This window comes from Falco rusticolus, chromosome 1 (genome assembly GCF_015220075.1).
Source record: "Falco rusticolus isolate bFalRus1 chromosome 1, bFalRus1.pri, whole genome shotgun sequence".
NCBI lineage: Eukaryota > Metazoa > Chordata > Aves > Falconiformes > Falconidae > Falco > Falco rusticolus.
The window spans coordinates 50,414,262-50,428,808 of record NC_051187.1 but is presented as its reverse complement, the minus strand read 5'-3'; the positions used below and the strand labels follow the sequence as shown (position 1 = coordinate 50,428,808).

Below are 14,547 nucleotides of genomic sequence, written 5' to 3'. Positions count from 1 at the left end.
GCTGCTTTTGTCTTTTAATGTGCTCCATTGACTACTGCTATGCAAATACAGACCAAAGCCGTGTTACACCGTACGGAGTTCACTTGCGGAGTACTTAGAAATTGCCTTGAGCTCCATTTAGGACACAGAGGAAGGTGGCCGTTGTGTTTAGGCTGCTCAGTCAGGCCCTAGGCAGGCAAAATAGGATCTGATGTTTCAGTTGTATTGTTTCAATCAAACTGGTGAGCCCCTTCCTGCCGGCTGCCACTGGGAGCAACGTCAGCTGGCCCTGCTGAGCCTCCTCCTCACTGGGGCATAGTGCTGCCAGCTACCACCGCTCTGAAGGTGGTAGCTCGTATCTCCACAAATGTTAAAAAAATTCATCATCTAGATTTGACTCAAACCACTTTTTTCTATCAGAAAGAAATTTATATTTTGTGTACGTCTGCAAAAGGTTTCTTTAAAAATTTTAGAAGTGGCTGTTTCATAATACAGTCCAGAATTTATAGACTATAGCTGCTCTTTCCCTTCCCTGGAAGGGGAAGAATATTACAATTGTCCCCTTTTATTCTTTCTTGTTGCCCATTGTGTTTGGCAACAAGGTGTAAGTGAAAATAGATTGAGACTTACAGTAAATCACAGAATGGTTTGGGTTGGAAGGGACCCACAAGATCACCTAGTTCCACCCCCCCTGCCATGGGCAGGGACACCTTCCACCAGCCCAGGTTGCTCCCAGCTCCGTCCAGCCTGGCCTTGAGCACATCCAGGGATGGGGCATCCACAGCTGCTCTGGGCAACCTGTTCCAGTGCCTCAGCACCCTCACAGGGAAGAATTTCTTCCTAATATCTAACCTAAATCTCCCCACTTTCAGTTTAAAGCCGCTCCCCCTTGTCCCATCACTGCAGGCCCCTGTACAACATCCCTCCCCAGCTTTCCTGTAGCGCCTGCAGGCACTGGCAGCTGCTAGAAGGTCTCCCCGGAGCCTTCTCCTCCAGGCTGACCCCCCCAGCTCTCTCGGCCCATCTTCGTAGCAGAGGTGCTCCAGCCCGCCGAGCAGCTTCGTGGCCTCCTCTGGACCCGCTCCAACAGGCCCATGTCCTCCTTACGTTGGGGGCCCCAGAGCTGGACCCAGCGCTCCAGGTGGGGTCTCACCAGAGCAGAGCAGAGGGGGAGAATCCCCCCCCCTCCCCAGCTGCCGGCCGCGCTGCTTGTGATGCAGCCCAGGACGGGGTTGGCTTTCTGGGCTGCCAGCGCACGTTGCTGGGTCACGCTGAGCTTCTCCTCCACCAGCACCCCAAGTCTCTCCTCAGGGCAGCTCTCGGTCCGTTCTCCGCTTTGCGCTTGGCATTGCCCCGAGCCACGTGCAGGACCCGGCCCTCGGCCGTGTTGAACGTGACGCGGTTCGCACAGGCCCAGCTCTCCACCCGCAGGGTCCCTCGGGATGGCGTCCCTCCCCTCCCGCGTGCCGACGGCACCGCACAGCTTCGAACCTGCTGAGGGTGCGCCCAGTCCCGGCGTCCCTGTCACCAACAAAGACGCTGAACAGCCCCGGTCCCGGTACCCATCCCCGAGGAGCTCCGCTCGTCACTGCTCCCCACCGGGACACTGAGCCGCTGACCACCATTCTTTGAGCGTGACCATCCAGCCAGCTCCTTGTCCACCGTCCATCTGTCGAGTCCACATCTCTCCAGTGTAGAGACAAGGATGTCGTGTGGGACAGTGTCAAACGCTTTGCACAGGTCCAGGCAGATTACATCAGCTGCTCTTCCCTCATCCACCTAAAGATATAAATTCTACTCATATAGAACTTGGCTCATGATTTTTAACAGATCTTGTACCATTTTAGCAAAGTGTAATTATGTAGGAAAAGAGGGGCCAAGAAGCAGCCATTAAAAAGACATTTACCAGCAGTAGCCGTGCTACCATAGTGGAGATGATCCTTCCTTCTTATTTTAAGTACAGCTTAATTATTACTCTTCCAAATACATCACTGCTTTCTCTGTTCTAAGAGGCACCCAGTCCAGCAGAGGGGAAACTCAGCCCAGCAGAATCAAGCTGAGCAACAAAAAGCATTAACCTTGGAGGACCACATCTTGGCAACTACTGTGCTTTTCTAAACCAAGGGAATACCTTTAAATATTAAGATTCCAGATTTCACGCAAAAGTCCTTGTGCCTTTTTGTTTCTTGCTGCCATGGTAAGAGTTGAACGGAATTCGAACATTTAATGTTTGCTGTATAGTCTAAACCTTTATTAACTGAACACTTACCTGAAAACTCACACCACTATAAGTAAAAATGGTACTTTTTGCTAATGATGTCAAAAGCGATAGTAAAGGCCTCTGTGTTGACGGTCAGGTTACATGAAAATCCTGGGGGGTCTGGTTTGGGGCTTTGGTTTTTTGGCAAATTTTTGGATGTTTGTGGGGTTTTGTGGGTTTTGGGTTGTTTTGGGGTTTTTTTTGAAGGGTCATGGTTTTTGCAACCATGTTACTGCTTTTCGTGAGCTGTATGACTTTTAAATTGTACAGTTATTTTTATGTGAATAATGGGTATACATTTTATTCATTAAACATATTTGAAAACCACAAGGTTGGGGGTTTTTTTCCTTCTAATTAAGAGCTCGTATTTGTACCCTGAGCCAGTTTGTACAGAAACGTCCTCCTTGAGACATACATTAGCACTACTACTCGTGAGGAAGAACTGCCATCAACCTAGTGCTGCAAGCAGCACAGTTGCGAAAGGCAGCTGATGTCCCCGGGCTGTACCTGCTGCACTCCTGTGTCTGCCCTGCAGGCAGAGGCTAAAGAACAATTCTGCAGTATCTCAGAGATAAACGTACAGCTTCCTGAAGGGGTCTAAGGACTTCAAACCCCTGGTACTAAATGGGGTTTCTTTCCCTACTAAATGTAAACGTGACAGGCTGCCTCTAGTTGCATTTCCTGATAATGTTTTGATCAGTTGAAGCGGGTCGGGACTGGGAAGTTAGCTCTAGGATGCTGGATTTCGGTGGGTACGTCAAGCTAGGAGCTGAAAAACAGAAGGTAAAAACAACCCCGCATAAAACACCCCTTAGTATTAAATAGTGGATCAGACCCTGGAAGCCTGCTGCATCCCGCTCGGCGTCGGTAAGCCAACTGCTGTCCGATTCCCTCCACAAAGTGCTGCGGTTCCAGGTGACCACAGAGCGCCACGAGCCAGAGAAGCGAGCGGCCCTGGGCTGGGAGCACTTCCAACACGGGATCAAGTTCTTGCCAGCAGAGAACAAAAACCCAACTGGAGCAAACGGACCCTTTACTGAGCTACCGCGTAAGAGAAAAGCACTACTTGTTCCTCCGTAGGTTTGTGCGCGACCAGCAGAAGCACGTTTGCTGTTGACCCTCACGGCCAGACTGCGATGCAGACCCTGGGAGGGCTCAGGCATCCCTGCATCCCTCCGTTAGGCGCTCTTCAGAACTGGAAGAGCTGCGAGTAGGCAAAGCAGGTGTTTGGGTAGGTAACAAGGAGATGGTGAGCAAACAATTTGACGCTAATTCTTAGACGGAGGCACAGCTGTTTGTGGCACTAGCCTCAGGCACGCACTTAAGCAGCTAGTGACTTCGTCCGTTCCCCATCCCTCAGCAATCAGGAGGAATGATAGCACTGGACATTTTTCTCCCTCCTGCTAGGCATGGAGGCACACATGCTCTTCTTAATTACTGCAAGGTGTTTTCATCATTGTTACTAGTGTGCTTACACTAATTTACAGTGACTTACTAGCATGCACCACTGGATTTCCCCTCTCACAAAAAGGCAGCTGGAAAGCCGAGTTTACACTGGCTTTATTACAAAACTAACCAGCACAGCTTCAGCTCTCGGCATGCTCACAGCCACCCCTGGGAACTCGTTTCCTGTGGCTGTGTGGAAATCACATTTCTGAACACCACACCGAAGCGAGGGAGATGCAAATGACTGTATCATCTCCCGCTGTTCTTTTTCTCATATGCCTTTGGCTGGTGCATCCAGGGAAGGCTGGGATGTAATGCTGCTTGCAGTATAACCAACAATCCGATGCTACATGGAGAGGCACCAAAGTCCATTTGCAGTGAACTAGCCAGAACAAAGCACGTGCTTTCTGTAGACGCTTGTGTGCTTTTTCTCCTGTGGCTGCGGCTACTCTGACAGCTTCTTCTCTAATAGTTGCTTCACCAGAACAGGATTGGATCGTCCTTGGGTTTCTCTTTGTACCAGGCCAATTAATTTATTTAGCACTTTTTGATTTCCTGCCTTTACCGCCATAACCTTTAAAGAAAAAACATGACAGACAGCATTGTTACAGGAGAACCAGACATCTTCACTCACTCATGCACAGCCAAGGTATGAATATTTTTGTCTGCTGTGGTAGCGTATTATATTTTGGGCTAAGCTGTTATTTATAAGAACTGCCTTCAGCTTTGCAATAAGCTCCTGCTCTGCTCCCATGAGACAAGAGCAAGTCCCTACAGCAGCAGGGCCTTACAACTAATAGAAAGATCTGCTCTTATTGAAAAAGTCAGAAAACACTTTTTGGATTGTAACAGTGTCTGCAACTTGCACAGCAACTTCCAGGAAAGGAGCGAGAAAAATGAGATGGACTTCTCTTGCTAATAGGATCTATCTTTCTCATTCAGTATAATGTTCAGTTATAACAAGTAATTTGCATCAAATCATAACCTATTTGATAGTATTTGTGAGGACCTTCAAGCACAGACATAGGTGTTTTTGTAACAGCATGTTATTTCCTTTAAGCAAGGAATCCTTTGCACCATAGCAATTAATTAACTGATGAGAAGTACGGCCTCCTATCAGACAGCTAGTGTTTGATGCACAATCACCTGCAAAATAGCAAGGGCCATAATTAAAAGCTAAGTAAAGACACTGATGAAAGCATTGGAAATGTCTCTTTCCTAAAGGAGCTGCTACTGCTGACAGACAAGCGTCTGGCCCGCGTGCTGTCTGTGTGGCAGGGAAGACACCGTCTACATTGTCAGAGTTACTGGGCAAAACACAATCCCTGCAATTAAACAGGATGGCGTATTTACAGATATTAAGGGAAGGATTACGAACATATGAACCGCCAACCGTGCCAATACCAAGCACAAATGCAAATATTGCTCCTCATTATGGTATCCAAAATATTGGCAGTCTAAGATCTTTGTAATGCCACAATATGGAAAGGACTCATTGCTCCTGATCGGCTGGGAATTACCTATACGGGGCAGCGTGCCATACAACCCAGACAGTGCATTTTCCTAAGTGCTCGGTGGTAGCTTGAGCAACTGTTTGTAAATTAGTTAATTCTAAGGAAAGTTACTACCAAAAAGGACACCACTGACTTTTTTTTTTTTTTGCCCCTGTTAAGTACTCAGCTAACACTGTTCTGTAAGGCAAGCTCTCGTAGCAGTGAATTACAGGCCTTCAAGGCAGCGTTTGCCTTGGTGTAAGATCACCTGGAAAAAGCAGGGAAGTGAGGCCATTCTACTGCATTTGGCTTGACTAAACCAGTGGAAAACAGAGAGGAATTACATTTTCGGAGAAAGCATTATTATTGAAATGGGAGTATAGTTACGGACCTCCAGCTTCTGCACTTCCCAATCAGTTCTAACATTCTCCCTATCCCCACTTGTGCTTCCAGACCAGTCTGAACATACAGCAGCGCTTTTATCAGGCTTTGCAAATGAGTCAGTCTGATGGAGGTCACGCCGACCTACTGCAAGCTCATTTTCTTTATCAAAAGCTCTTGCAGAGCTGTTAGCATCCCCCAATGAGATCCGGGGTGGGTGGTATTGTTCTCAAAAGATGTTAATGTTTTTTTCCAAATGGCAAATGTATCTAGACAATGTTTATATTAGAAGCAAGCTATTCACTTCTGCTTTTACATTTTTTCTCCAGAGAACATATAAGCACTTGTTTTCGTTTTGCTTTTTATAAAGCAGATTTTAGACCCTGTCAAGATCCCTTCCCATTCCTCCCCCTCGTGATCAACAAGGTCTTCTTTCCCTTTTTCCCAGCTCAGACCCTGTTGGACCGATAAGCCATGCAGGCTGCTGCGTGTCCTCCCAAGGAGATGGGGGAGAGCCAAAACCCCATCTTCCCTACTGCAGCATGTGCGCTGCTGCCTCAGCCCAGCAGCAGAGCGGACAGCAGCTCTGGAGCCACCGATGCTGCTGCCACAGGGGTCCGGCTCCTCCCCACCCCACAGACACTGGCAGGCAGCAGAGCCAGCTCGACTCATCTCTTTGGCAGTGGAGGGAGACAGGGATGTGGTGAAGAGACAGATGCAAGTAAAAATTTTGCCTTGCCAGCTCTGATATAGCCTCTAATTCTGTAACTAATACATGCCTTGCTGGCAGGTAGCTTTAATCTCCAGCCTCAGAACAGTTTAACACTGTTGCCCTAATATCACAACAGACGACATAAAAATCAGAGTTATGTGGCTGGGTGGCCAGGTCAGGCTAATGACAGTATAGCTGAAGGGGGACAGGGTCCTGCATTTTTGCTTTCCTGCATTAAATTTTTATGGTCTCTCACAATGACTTAACACATGAGCCAGACTGGTAATTTCTTCTGCTGATCATTTTGTGTGAGCTTCAATTTAAAAAAAAAAAACAACCAAAAAAACCCCACCACCACTTAGTAAAATAAGAAAGGAGAAGAAAAGCCTGATACTATCTCAGCAGCAGCTTTACTGCTCCTATACTGGCTCTAGAGCTCAAATGCCAATCAAAAGGAAAAAGAGAGAGGCCATTTTAACCCGCTCTTTAGTGCCACAGACTGCAGTAGTGCACAAGCTTCCCAGCACCATCATAATCACCTCATTTTCTTGTCCATCAATCACTGCCTGGCAGATCTGTTCAAGCTCTTTTTGATCCTGTATCAGTTCAAGTTTCTTTTCTTTAACAATTTCCAGAGGAGTCTTCCCCTCTCCCTTCCACAATTCTGCAAGCACCTGAAAATCACAATGAACAGCAAAGGTCAGCGTCTCGACGCACCAGCGTTGTTTACACACGGTATTTCAGTTACTGAGCCAAGAAGGCAGATTTTAGCTCAAGCAAGAGCAGGTTGTCTGAACGTTAACAAACCCAAGATTTAAGCCTGTGCCTCACTGAAAAAGCTCCTGTACCCTTCCTCATTTTTAACAAACCCGAGATTTAATCCTGTGCCTTGCTGAAAAAGCTCCTGTACCCTTCCTCATTTTCTGCATCCTGAAATAAGAGAAAGCATTTTCACTTACTGCATGAGTACACGGTGCACTCTGCAGCCTGCCACAGTACCGGGAGCTGCCCGCCACTACCAGCGGGGGCACCTCTTCAAAGGAGCTCGCCGCGTGCAGCCCCCTGGGTACCTCGCTGCACCGAACCGAACCGCTGCTCGCTCGCTGGGAGAGGCCAGCACCACGGCAGAGACTGCCACCGACTGCAGGGCTGCTCCTCGGGCTGGACTCATGCCCATCGCATGTTACTGCCAAGAACTGCCTGTGAGCGGTAAGAAATGCATTTCCACAAGCGATGTCTCTGCCCGGGAGCTGACGATTAGCTGACTATCGTACCAAGCCCAATCCCAGGTAACTCATCCCATTACCAGTGCTCATCAGCAAGCTGTAACGAGGATACGTGTGACAAAGCAAAAGACAAATAGTGCCAAGCAGAATGAATGCAGCGGCTCCAGCCCGCCTATGCATCACCTCCAAGTACGGGACCGCTGGGCAAACCCAAGCCTCCAGAATAATCCCTTGTTAACGCTAGTGTGTTTCCCTATGCTGTAGCAGGGCTATCACCCTGGAATAAACTTGAGAGAAGAGAACGTTTATAAAAAACCAATTTCCTTGGGCAGTCATTTTCTGTATTCCCTTTGCTCTTATTTGAGAGCTGTGGGAGGAGAGAAAGAAACCCCTTATTAAAACAGCTGCTTGTGCTCCATCCTGAGCTAAAGATATAATTGTATGTTTGGGCCATTGCTGTGTACCGATACGGAAATGGATGTCACATCAGAATTTCAGCATTAAATACTCACTGTAGCGTGAAGAAGAGGCTGGGATGGGGAGACGAGAAGGGGCATTCAAACTGCATGTTAAATAATTAGCGGGGCAGCAAGACAACTTGGGAAAAAAGAAGCATGTGGGATGGCATCTTAACTATCCCAGCAATTTTCTTCAGCACGAAGAATTTTCTGGTACAAAAGACCTCCAGTTAAACAATTTTTTTTGTAGCCTCAACAGGCATTTAAGAACCACACATTGACATAATTCCTGCAAGAGGAGATTTGCTTGCCAGCAGCACCCCAAAGCTTTTTATGGGATCTTATCACTCTGCTGGAGACCTTGAGAGAGGGTAATGACAAGCAGCCTTATTGTGGCAGCTACATCTTGTTTTTTCCCTGTAAGAGGGTTAAAGGCAGATCACAATATTAGAGCTACTGATAAGCAGCCAGAGTTACAACTGCTGCAAGTAAAGCTTTCAGATGTTTATATCTAAATAAATCAGTGCAGTATATGATGTCTCCTACAAGATCTTCCTTCTAGCGCAGTACTTAAAAATCATCATGCCAGTGCTACTTGGAATGTCCCTAGAAAGAAATACATCCAGCAGGGATTCAAACTGTCTGCAGCCACCTGCCTTTTTTTTTTTTTCCTTCTTTTTTTTTTTCCTCCACTCCATTGCCACCCCAGGCAGCCCCCTCCTGCTCCTTCCCTGAGGGACCGGGCAGGAAGCTTCTCTCCTGAGGCCTCCGGAGGCACAGGGATGTGCATCACCCCTCAGAAGGAGCCCTGTCCGCATAGCACAGCCCACAGCAAAACACCCTGGAGAGTCTGAAGCGCTGCACAAATCAGGGGCTGGACAATAAATAAGCTGTATCGCTCTCCTGGCAAAAGGCAGATGTGATTTTTAGGACTGGTAGGTATTCAAGCAGGAGGCCATGGGCTGCAGGAGGGGAAAATCTACAACAAACAAAACCTACGCAGCCGATCATGGCAGAGTTACCCCCGAGCAACTCATGCATCAGACTGACTTAGATCAGGGGCGGGACAGCTTGACAGCCAGAGATCCAGCTCCGATTCCCTGCTATTCCTACGCCAAATGTCTCCTGGCACCGAGAAAAGCTTGCCCATTAGAAACCTTGAAGGCACCAGATTTCCCCCGTGACATCTGCATCATGTGTACTTTTCAATTTGGTAACAAGCATCTCCACTTAGCTAGCAGAGCAACAACGCTATCAAGGCCCTTGCTTGTTTACAGGTACGTAGGAAAGCAAAAAGAGATGTGGCCAAGACCTGTCAAAGATGCACTTTTAAAAATGTGTTTCTGCACTTGGCAAGGAATACAAAATCTAAAGAAAGCAGTTTAAAAAAATTATTTCAACTCATTTACACAAACTGCCTGCACCAGAACAGGAGGATCAAATGATGAAGTCTCCAGAGCCAAAATGAGATTTTCAGGCATCATTTCCATTACTGAAATCTCAGTAGTTTCTACTATTGATTCTTGCCTGAGCGTGATTAGGTTTTAATGATGTTCTGCGGTCTCTACCTACACAGGCATAGCAGCAAACCATTGGTCAAGATGAATTAATCGGGACTTGCAGGTCTGGCTGCCACGGGCATCGTATCAAACATTTTGCAACTGGTGAAGGTGCCAGCTGACTGCTGTGCCTGAGAATGCTCCAACTGGAAACCCTGTCTGCAGTGATTTGCTGCCAAGGGGGGGAGGGAAGCAGCAGGCAGTACCACCCGAGGCAGTCCTGCGGGCATCTCTCCTTTCCGGCGATGGAAGCCTTGATGTCTGGCAGTTGTCCCTCAGCCTCCGACAAAAGTCAGGGGCAGGCTGGGTCCAGTCCTCCAGATGGTATAGCCCTAATTGTCAGAGCAGATGCTTCTGTTTAAGTTTGTGTACTGTACTCATTCCCCTGCTATCTATGCTAAAGTATGGGTGCCAAGTGGGTCTCCTGAAGTTATTTCTATGTGGGTGACCTATGCAACTGCAGAAGCAAACAAGACCTGGGGTCTGCTCTGCTCTGTACCCTGCTACAGACCCCCGATGTGACGAGGGTGTCTGTGCCGAGTTGCTTCAGCACGGCTTTCAGCAGCGGGGATAAGTTTCTGCTTCCCTGGCCCAGGAAGCAGCCTCCTCCCACAGCGCTGTAACTTTAACAAGGCAGGCCCCTCCGCCAGAGGTGTCCTCGCTGCCAGCCCCACCAACGAGGCATGAGGCCCCATCTCGGACATACTCCCCGTCAGGCTGATTTCAGCCCTGGGTGAGCAGCACTGGGCTTCAAAACGGTGCCTCTGGGGCGGGCCAGAGGGTGCGCCTGTGCGCAGGTCCCCAGTCCTGGACACGCTCACCCCACAGCCCTGCACAGCGACAGAGCTGGCAGCTGCTCCCCTTTCCACAGGCACGCTGGTCTGAAACCGCTCGAGACCTCTGGCGTAGGGTGCTATATTTGATGGCAAGTTGGGTGTGAGCTCTGTAATTACCCAAGTGGTAATTACGTAAGCACACAGTGCCCCTTCTACGGCATACGCATCCTACCATACAACGTTCTGTGTCTATAATCAGTGCTCACAGCTTTTATCTGCCCGTGTTTTGGTGGCTTATACAGCAGAGACCGAACACAAAACCTCTTAAAAAATTTAAACTGTTAACAGCTTCCTGCAGCGAGCATGTATGTATATGCATGTCTGCACGCTCACCCCATGGAACCCTTCCCATCCTTTCTCACTGGATCTGTCTCTACCACTGCAGCTCATTCTCCCCCACCCCAAGTGCTGCAATTCATCTGCTGTTGTGTATATATAGCCCTTTCTGCCCTCAGGCCATCCAGTACCTCTGCCTACTGCTGAGAATTGTTATAAACGTTTGTTATTCTTCTGACATCCAGGCAACCACAATACTTTTCTAAATGCGGCAAGGTTTCTGCAGGTTGATAGCATCGCTCAGGGATGGCAAACAGTACTGTTAGTTCACTGTGTCCAGTTTCAGAACGCCAAGGACAACACACACATTACAAGGAGTTGGTAATTAAACAAGAAAAGCACCTCTGAAATTCTTGACATTTCATAACCTGTCAGAAGTGCTGGCACACAAATATATCACAAGGGGAAAAACTCCTGTAGAAGAGCATTAGTACCCTGTCCCTGCCTCCACAGGGAAGCCACGAGTCAAGACTGGAGTTCTGAAGCTTCCCTTTCAAATGCAGACACCAAACTGATGGGTGTGCCATAACCCCCGCAGGCACAGAACAACTTTGCATTCCAATGCTTTTCCTGTTAATACTTTATCTCCTTTCTGAAGCTTTTACTTTTCCAGCCCAAAATTTCCAAATGCACATGCCTGAAGTCAGGCACTTAAATCCTTATTTATGACACCTGTCATATGCAGCTGGCTATTCCCAGAAGCAGACCAACGACAAGACCAACTTAATTGAGAACCACAAGCATCTCCAAAAAACAGAACAAGAAACCAGGAAGCTGAAGTGTCTCTTAGGGTGAAGAGCCACATTTGCAACAGTTACACTTGGTTTATAATCATGCAAAAAAGCCTTAACTGACTTCAATGCTATTCCAAAATTGTACTTGGATTAAATCAGTATGCGCTAGAAAGATGGAAACCCGCCCTTTGTTTTTCAGAGTTAAAAAAAGTTTGAAAGCTGACAAGGTAAGTGAAGTATCTTCACTAACAGTTTCACTGACAAACACCTGAGAAGAAACAGTCATTCAATGTACTTAGAGGAGGATAATAATTAATCTGAAAAGACAATGCACTCCACATAAATGAGTGGGTGACAATTTAAAATGAATGTCAGATTATTCTCTATCACAAAAAACCCTCCAAATTTTGTCTATAGACACAGCAGTCACTGTACCCATAATAAGCACTTCACGACTTCAGATACAAATCAGGAGCTGATTTTTCAGACTGTCCTAAACAAGATGATATTTCAGAAGAGGAAGAAACTAGCTTTACCATCAGTACTACTTGTTTGAAAGGTCCATAACAGCACTTGCTCAAAGAAGCAAGGATAAAAGAAAGGCCAGACCTCTCCACTTTTGACTCAGGGGTACACCAAAGCAGAACTCTTTCTATGAATACACTCAGGTGAATTATATCCCTTTCCACATGCTAATGCCTGGGAACATAGACCTTACTGTCCCTTAGTACCTAGTAACTGATGCTCTCAGCTTAACTGCAAGTCATGGATTAGCTCCTACTGACCCTTTCACTCGAGTCTGACTTGAACTGTGAAATTGAGATCTAGTGTCCAGTCTGTTCAGAAGCAGGATTTATTTCATTGTCTTCAGTTCAAACTGCTTAAATCTACTATTTGGCTTGTGTCCCGCTCTAACACTGAATATGCAAATATATCTACATTTATAGATTAGAGAATGTATACACACGAGGCATTTTCATCTATTATAGTACAGATACAAAACCTACCCTTCGTCAGCACTCTAAATAATTTCCCTTTAAAGCAACCGATGTACCGGTACACACCGATTATAAAATTGTTATGCAAACGGAATAAGCAGCCATAGATTCAAGTTATAGTAAAATCAAAAAGGTACTTACCTGCTTTGCTGCTGTAGAAGAAATATCTTTTTTTTCTAGAAGGTTCAAAAGGTCAGCCAGGAGAAAAGAACTAACTGGGCTAGGGGAAAAGGGGGGCAGAGGTTACCTCAGTGAATGAAGTGAAGTAATATATCTAGGCTACGAAGTGAAGTAATATATCTAGGCTACTGTTGCTTGCCCAAAGATCACACAATTTAGCATGACAAGCTAGTATTTTTTCCTCACGATACGCTATATTCAGCTTCAGTATTGATAGCCTGAATGTGTCTTACCACTGCCAGGTAAGGTAGACTTAACCAAAAGTCAGGAAGACCCTGATTACTACTCTTAACTACACGGTCCTCTTCTCTGCAAGACGTTTGGTTAACTTCATTCAGAATGACAGTGTCGAGGCCTCCATAGCACTGCCTGGCGTAACGTTAATCTGCTTCACAGATAATAACTAAAGTAGAAGCGAGCAACCAAGTGACACGATACTATGCACGGTATATGAGAAAAGGATCACTTCTGTTTCACCACCGTAGTAATCAAGAAGCCTGACCTTTCCTTTACTGTAAGGGAATGTTGTTTCAAGTAACTCAGCAGGTCATTTAGAATCCAGCCGATCACCTTCTTCGGCTTCATTTGGGTCTGCTTTACCACATTTTCATAGAATTCTGTTAATCCCTCTTCATTCTGTGTAAGAAAAGTTAAACGCATCAAAAGGATACCAGAGCACAAACACAATTAATTATACAATTATATTCAGAGTATAAATACTCAATCCTAAAGTAAACCTGGTTTGCGAATTTACTGCAAAGTCACAGGACTTTGGAGTGATTTTATTAACATAACAGCAAACTAGCTACATTAGGTCTAGAACAGATACATACAGCCTATCTGCCAGCCTGTCTGTTGCAACGGAACTTCCAATAAACCAGCGATCTTTTTTCTCTTAACTCCTCCCTAAAACGAGCATTTGGGGAGAAGCTTTCTCATCTTCTCATGTGTTTGAAGTATAATGCTAGAAAATATAATGCTGCCATCTTGCAGGCTGTCATGCTACCTTTCACCAAGAGGAGATTTTTCCTGAAACTGTCGACAGATATTTCACTCTTGATCTTGCAATCACTTATATTTGTTCCGGATTGAAGGAGTAAGTTTAGCTTGCATTCACCCTTCAATGACATGGAAAGGTCATACCCTAAGAAGCAGGGGTTTATTCTTCTCGTTTTTTTCAGAGAAGCTACGTAAGCTTTTCCACAGTGCCCTAAATGCTCAGAAGATACGACAGTAGGGGTTTCAATTTATAGCCTAAGTGAAATCTGAGATTGTTTTTAGAAGAACAGATACTGCAGAGTCTGTTGAACGCTGTGCTGTTTGTCATCAAGGCACTGATGGATCTTTTAAGTGCAGCACAGAACTCGTTAGGTCTGCTGAAGGCTGGTGAGATTCTCAGTGGCGGCTCCTACCTTTTCAGGGAGGAAGCCAAATCCAGCGTGCCACTGGACTTCTGCGGTGTGTGGCATAAATGCACAGGAGGAGAAGCCAGCTCTCAAAAGTTGAGAGTTAAGAGTTTAGAAACAGCCAAGGAGCTATTCTAAGTGTACTGTCATCACAGCAAAAACATTTCCCAAGCACATACTGACTGCAGCCGGATCACTAACAGTTCCAAGCAGAAAGACTGCAGGTATGCACAAAACTGAAGCCTGACTTTTCCACTCAAACACGTCCCATCCCATCAAAAGAGTCCCATTTGCCCTTCTTTTTAAAGGCAATTTATCACCATAGCGATACAGAATTTTAGACCTTCCTCCTCAAAATTTTCACAACACAAACTTCCAACAGCTCTAGATACCACATTTTTCATTGGTAATGATGTATGGCTTTTGAGAAGACTGCAGACAACTGCTCTCTCTTCCGTGAAACAGAAGAAAATGTACTTGGATTAATGGCTGATGTGCTGTAAAACTGGTGTGACAAAAATCAGACCCATCCCCTTTACCGTG

At 46.3% G+C, this 14,547-nt stretch overlaps 1 protein-coding gene across 2 annotated transcripts in view; it reads right to left on the bottom strand.

Annotated features, from left to right (window-relative positions):
• Window positions 1–3,781: 3,781 nt before the first annotated feature.
• Window positions 3,782–14,547, bottom strand: part of GATB (glutamyl-tRNA amidotransferase subunit B) — a 43,084-nt gene continuing 32,318 nt past the window's right edge. For both annotated transcript variants that reach the window (XM_037378671.1, XM_037378679.1), the window contains 4 exons: window positions 13,101–13,234; window positions 12,560–12,638; window positions 6,811–6,945; window positions 3,782–4,259 (listed from right to left, as the gene is read on the bottom strand). In XM_037378671.1, the coding sequence (XP_037234568.1) occupies window positions 4,131–4,259; window positions 6,811–6,945; window positions 12,560–12,638; window positions 13,101–13,234 (477 nt within the window). In that variant the 3' untranslated portion in view covers window positions 3,782–4,130. The remainder of the gene's footprint in view (window positions 4,260–6,810; window positions 6,946–12,559; window positions 12,639–13,100; window positions 13,235–14,547) is intronic.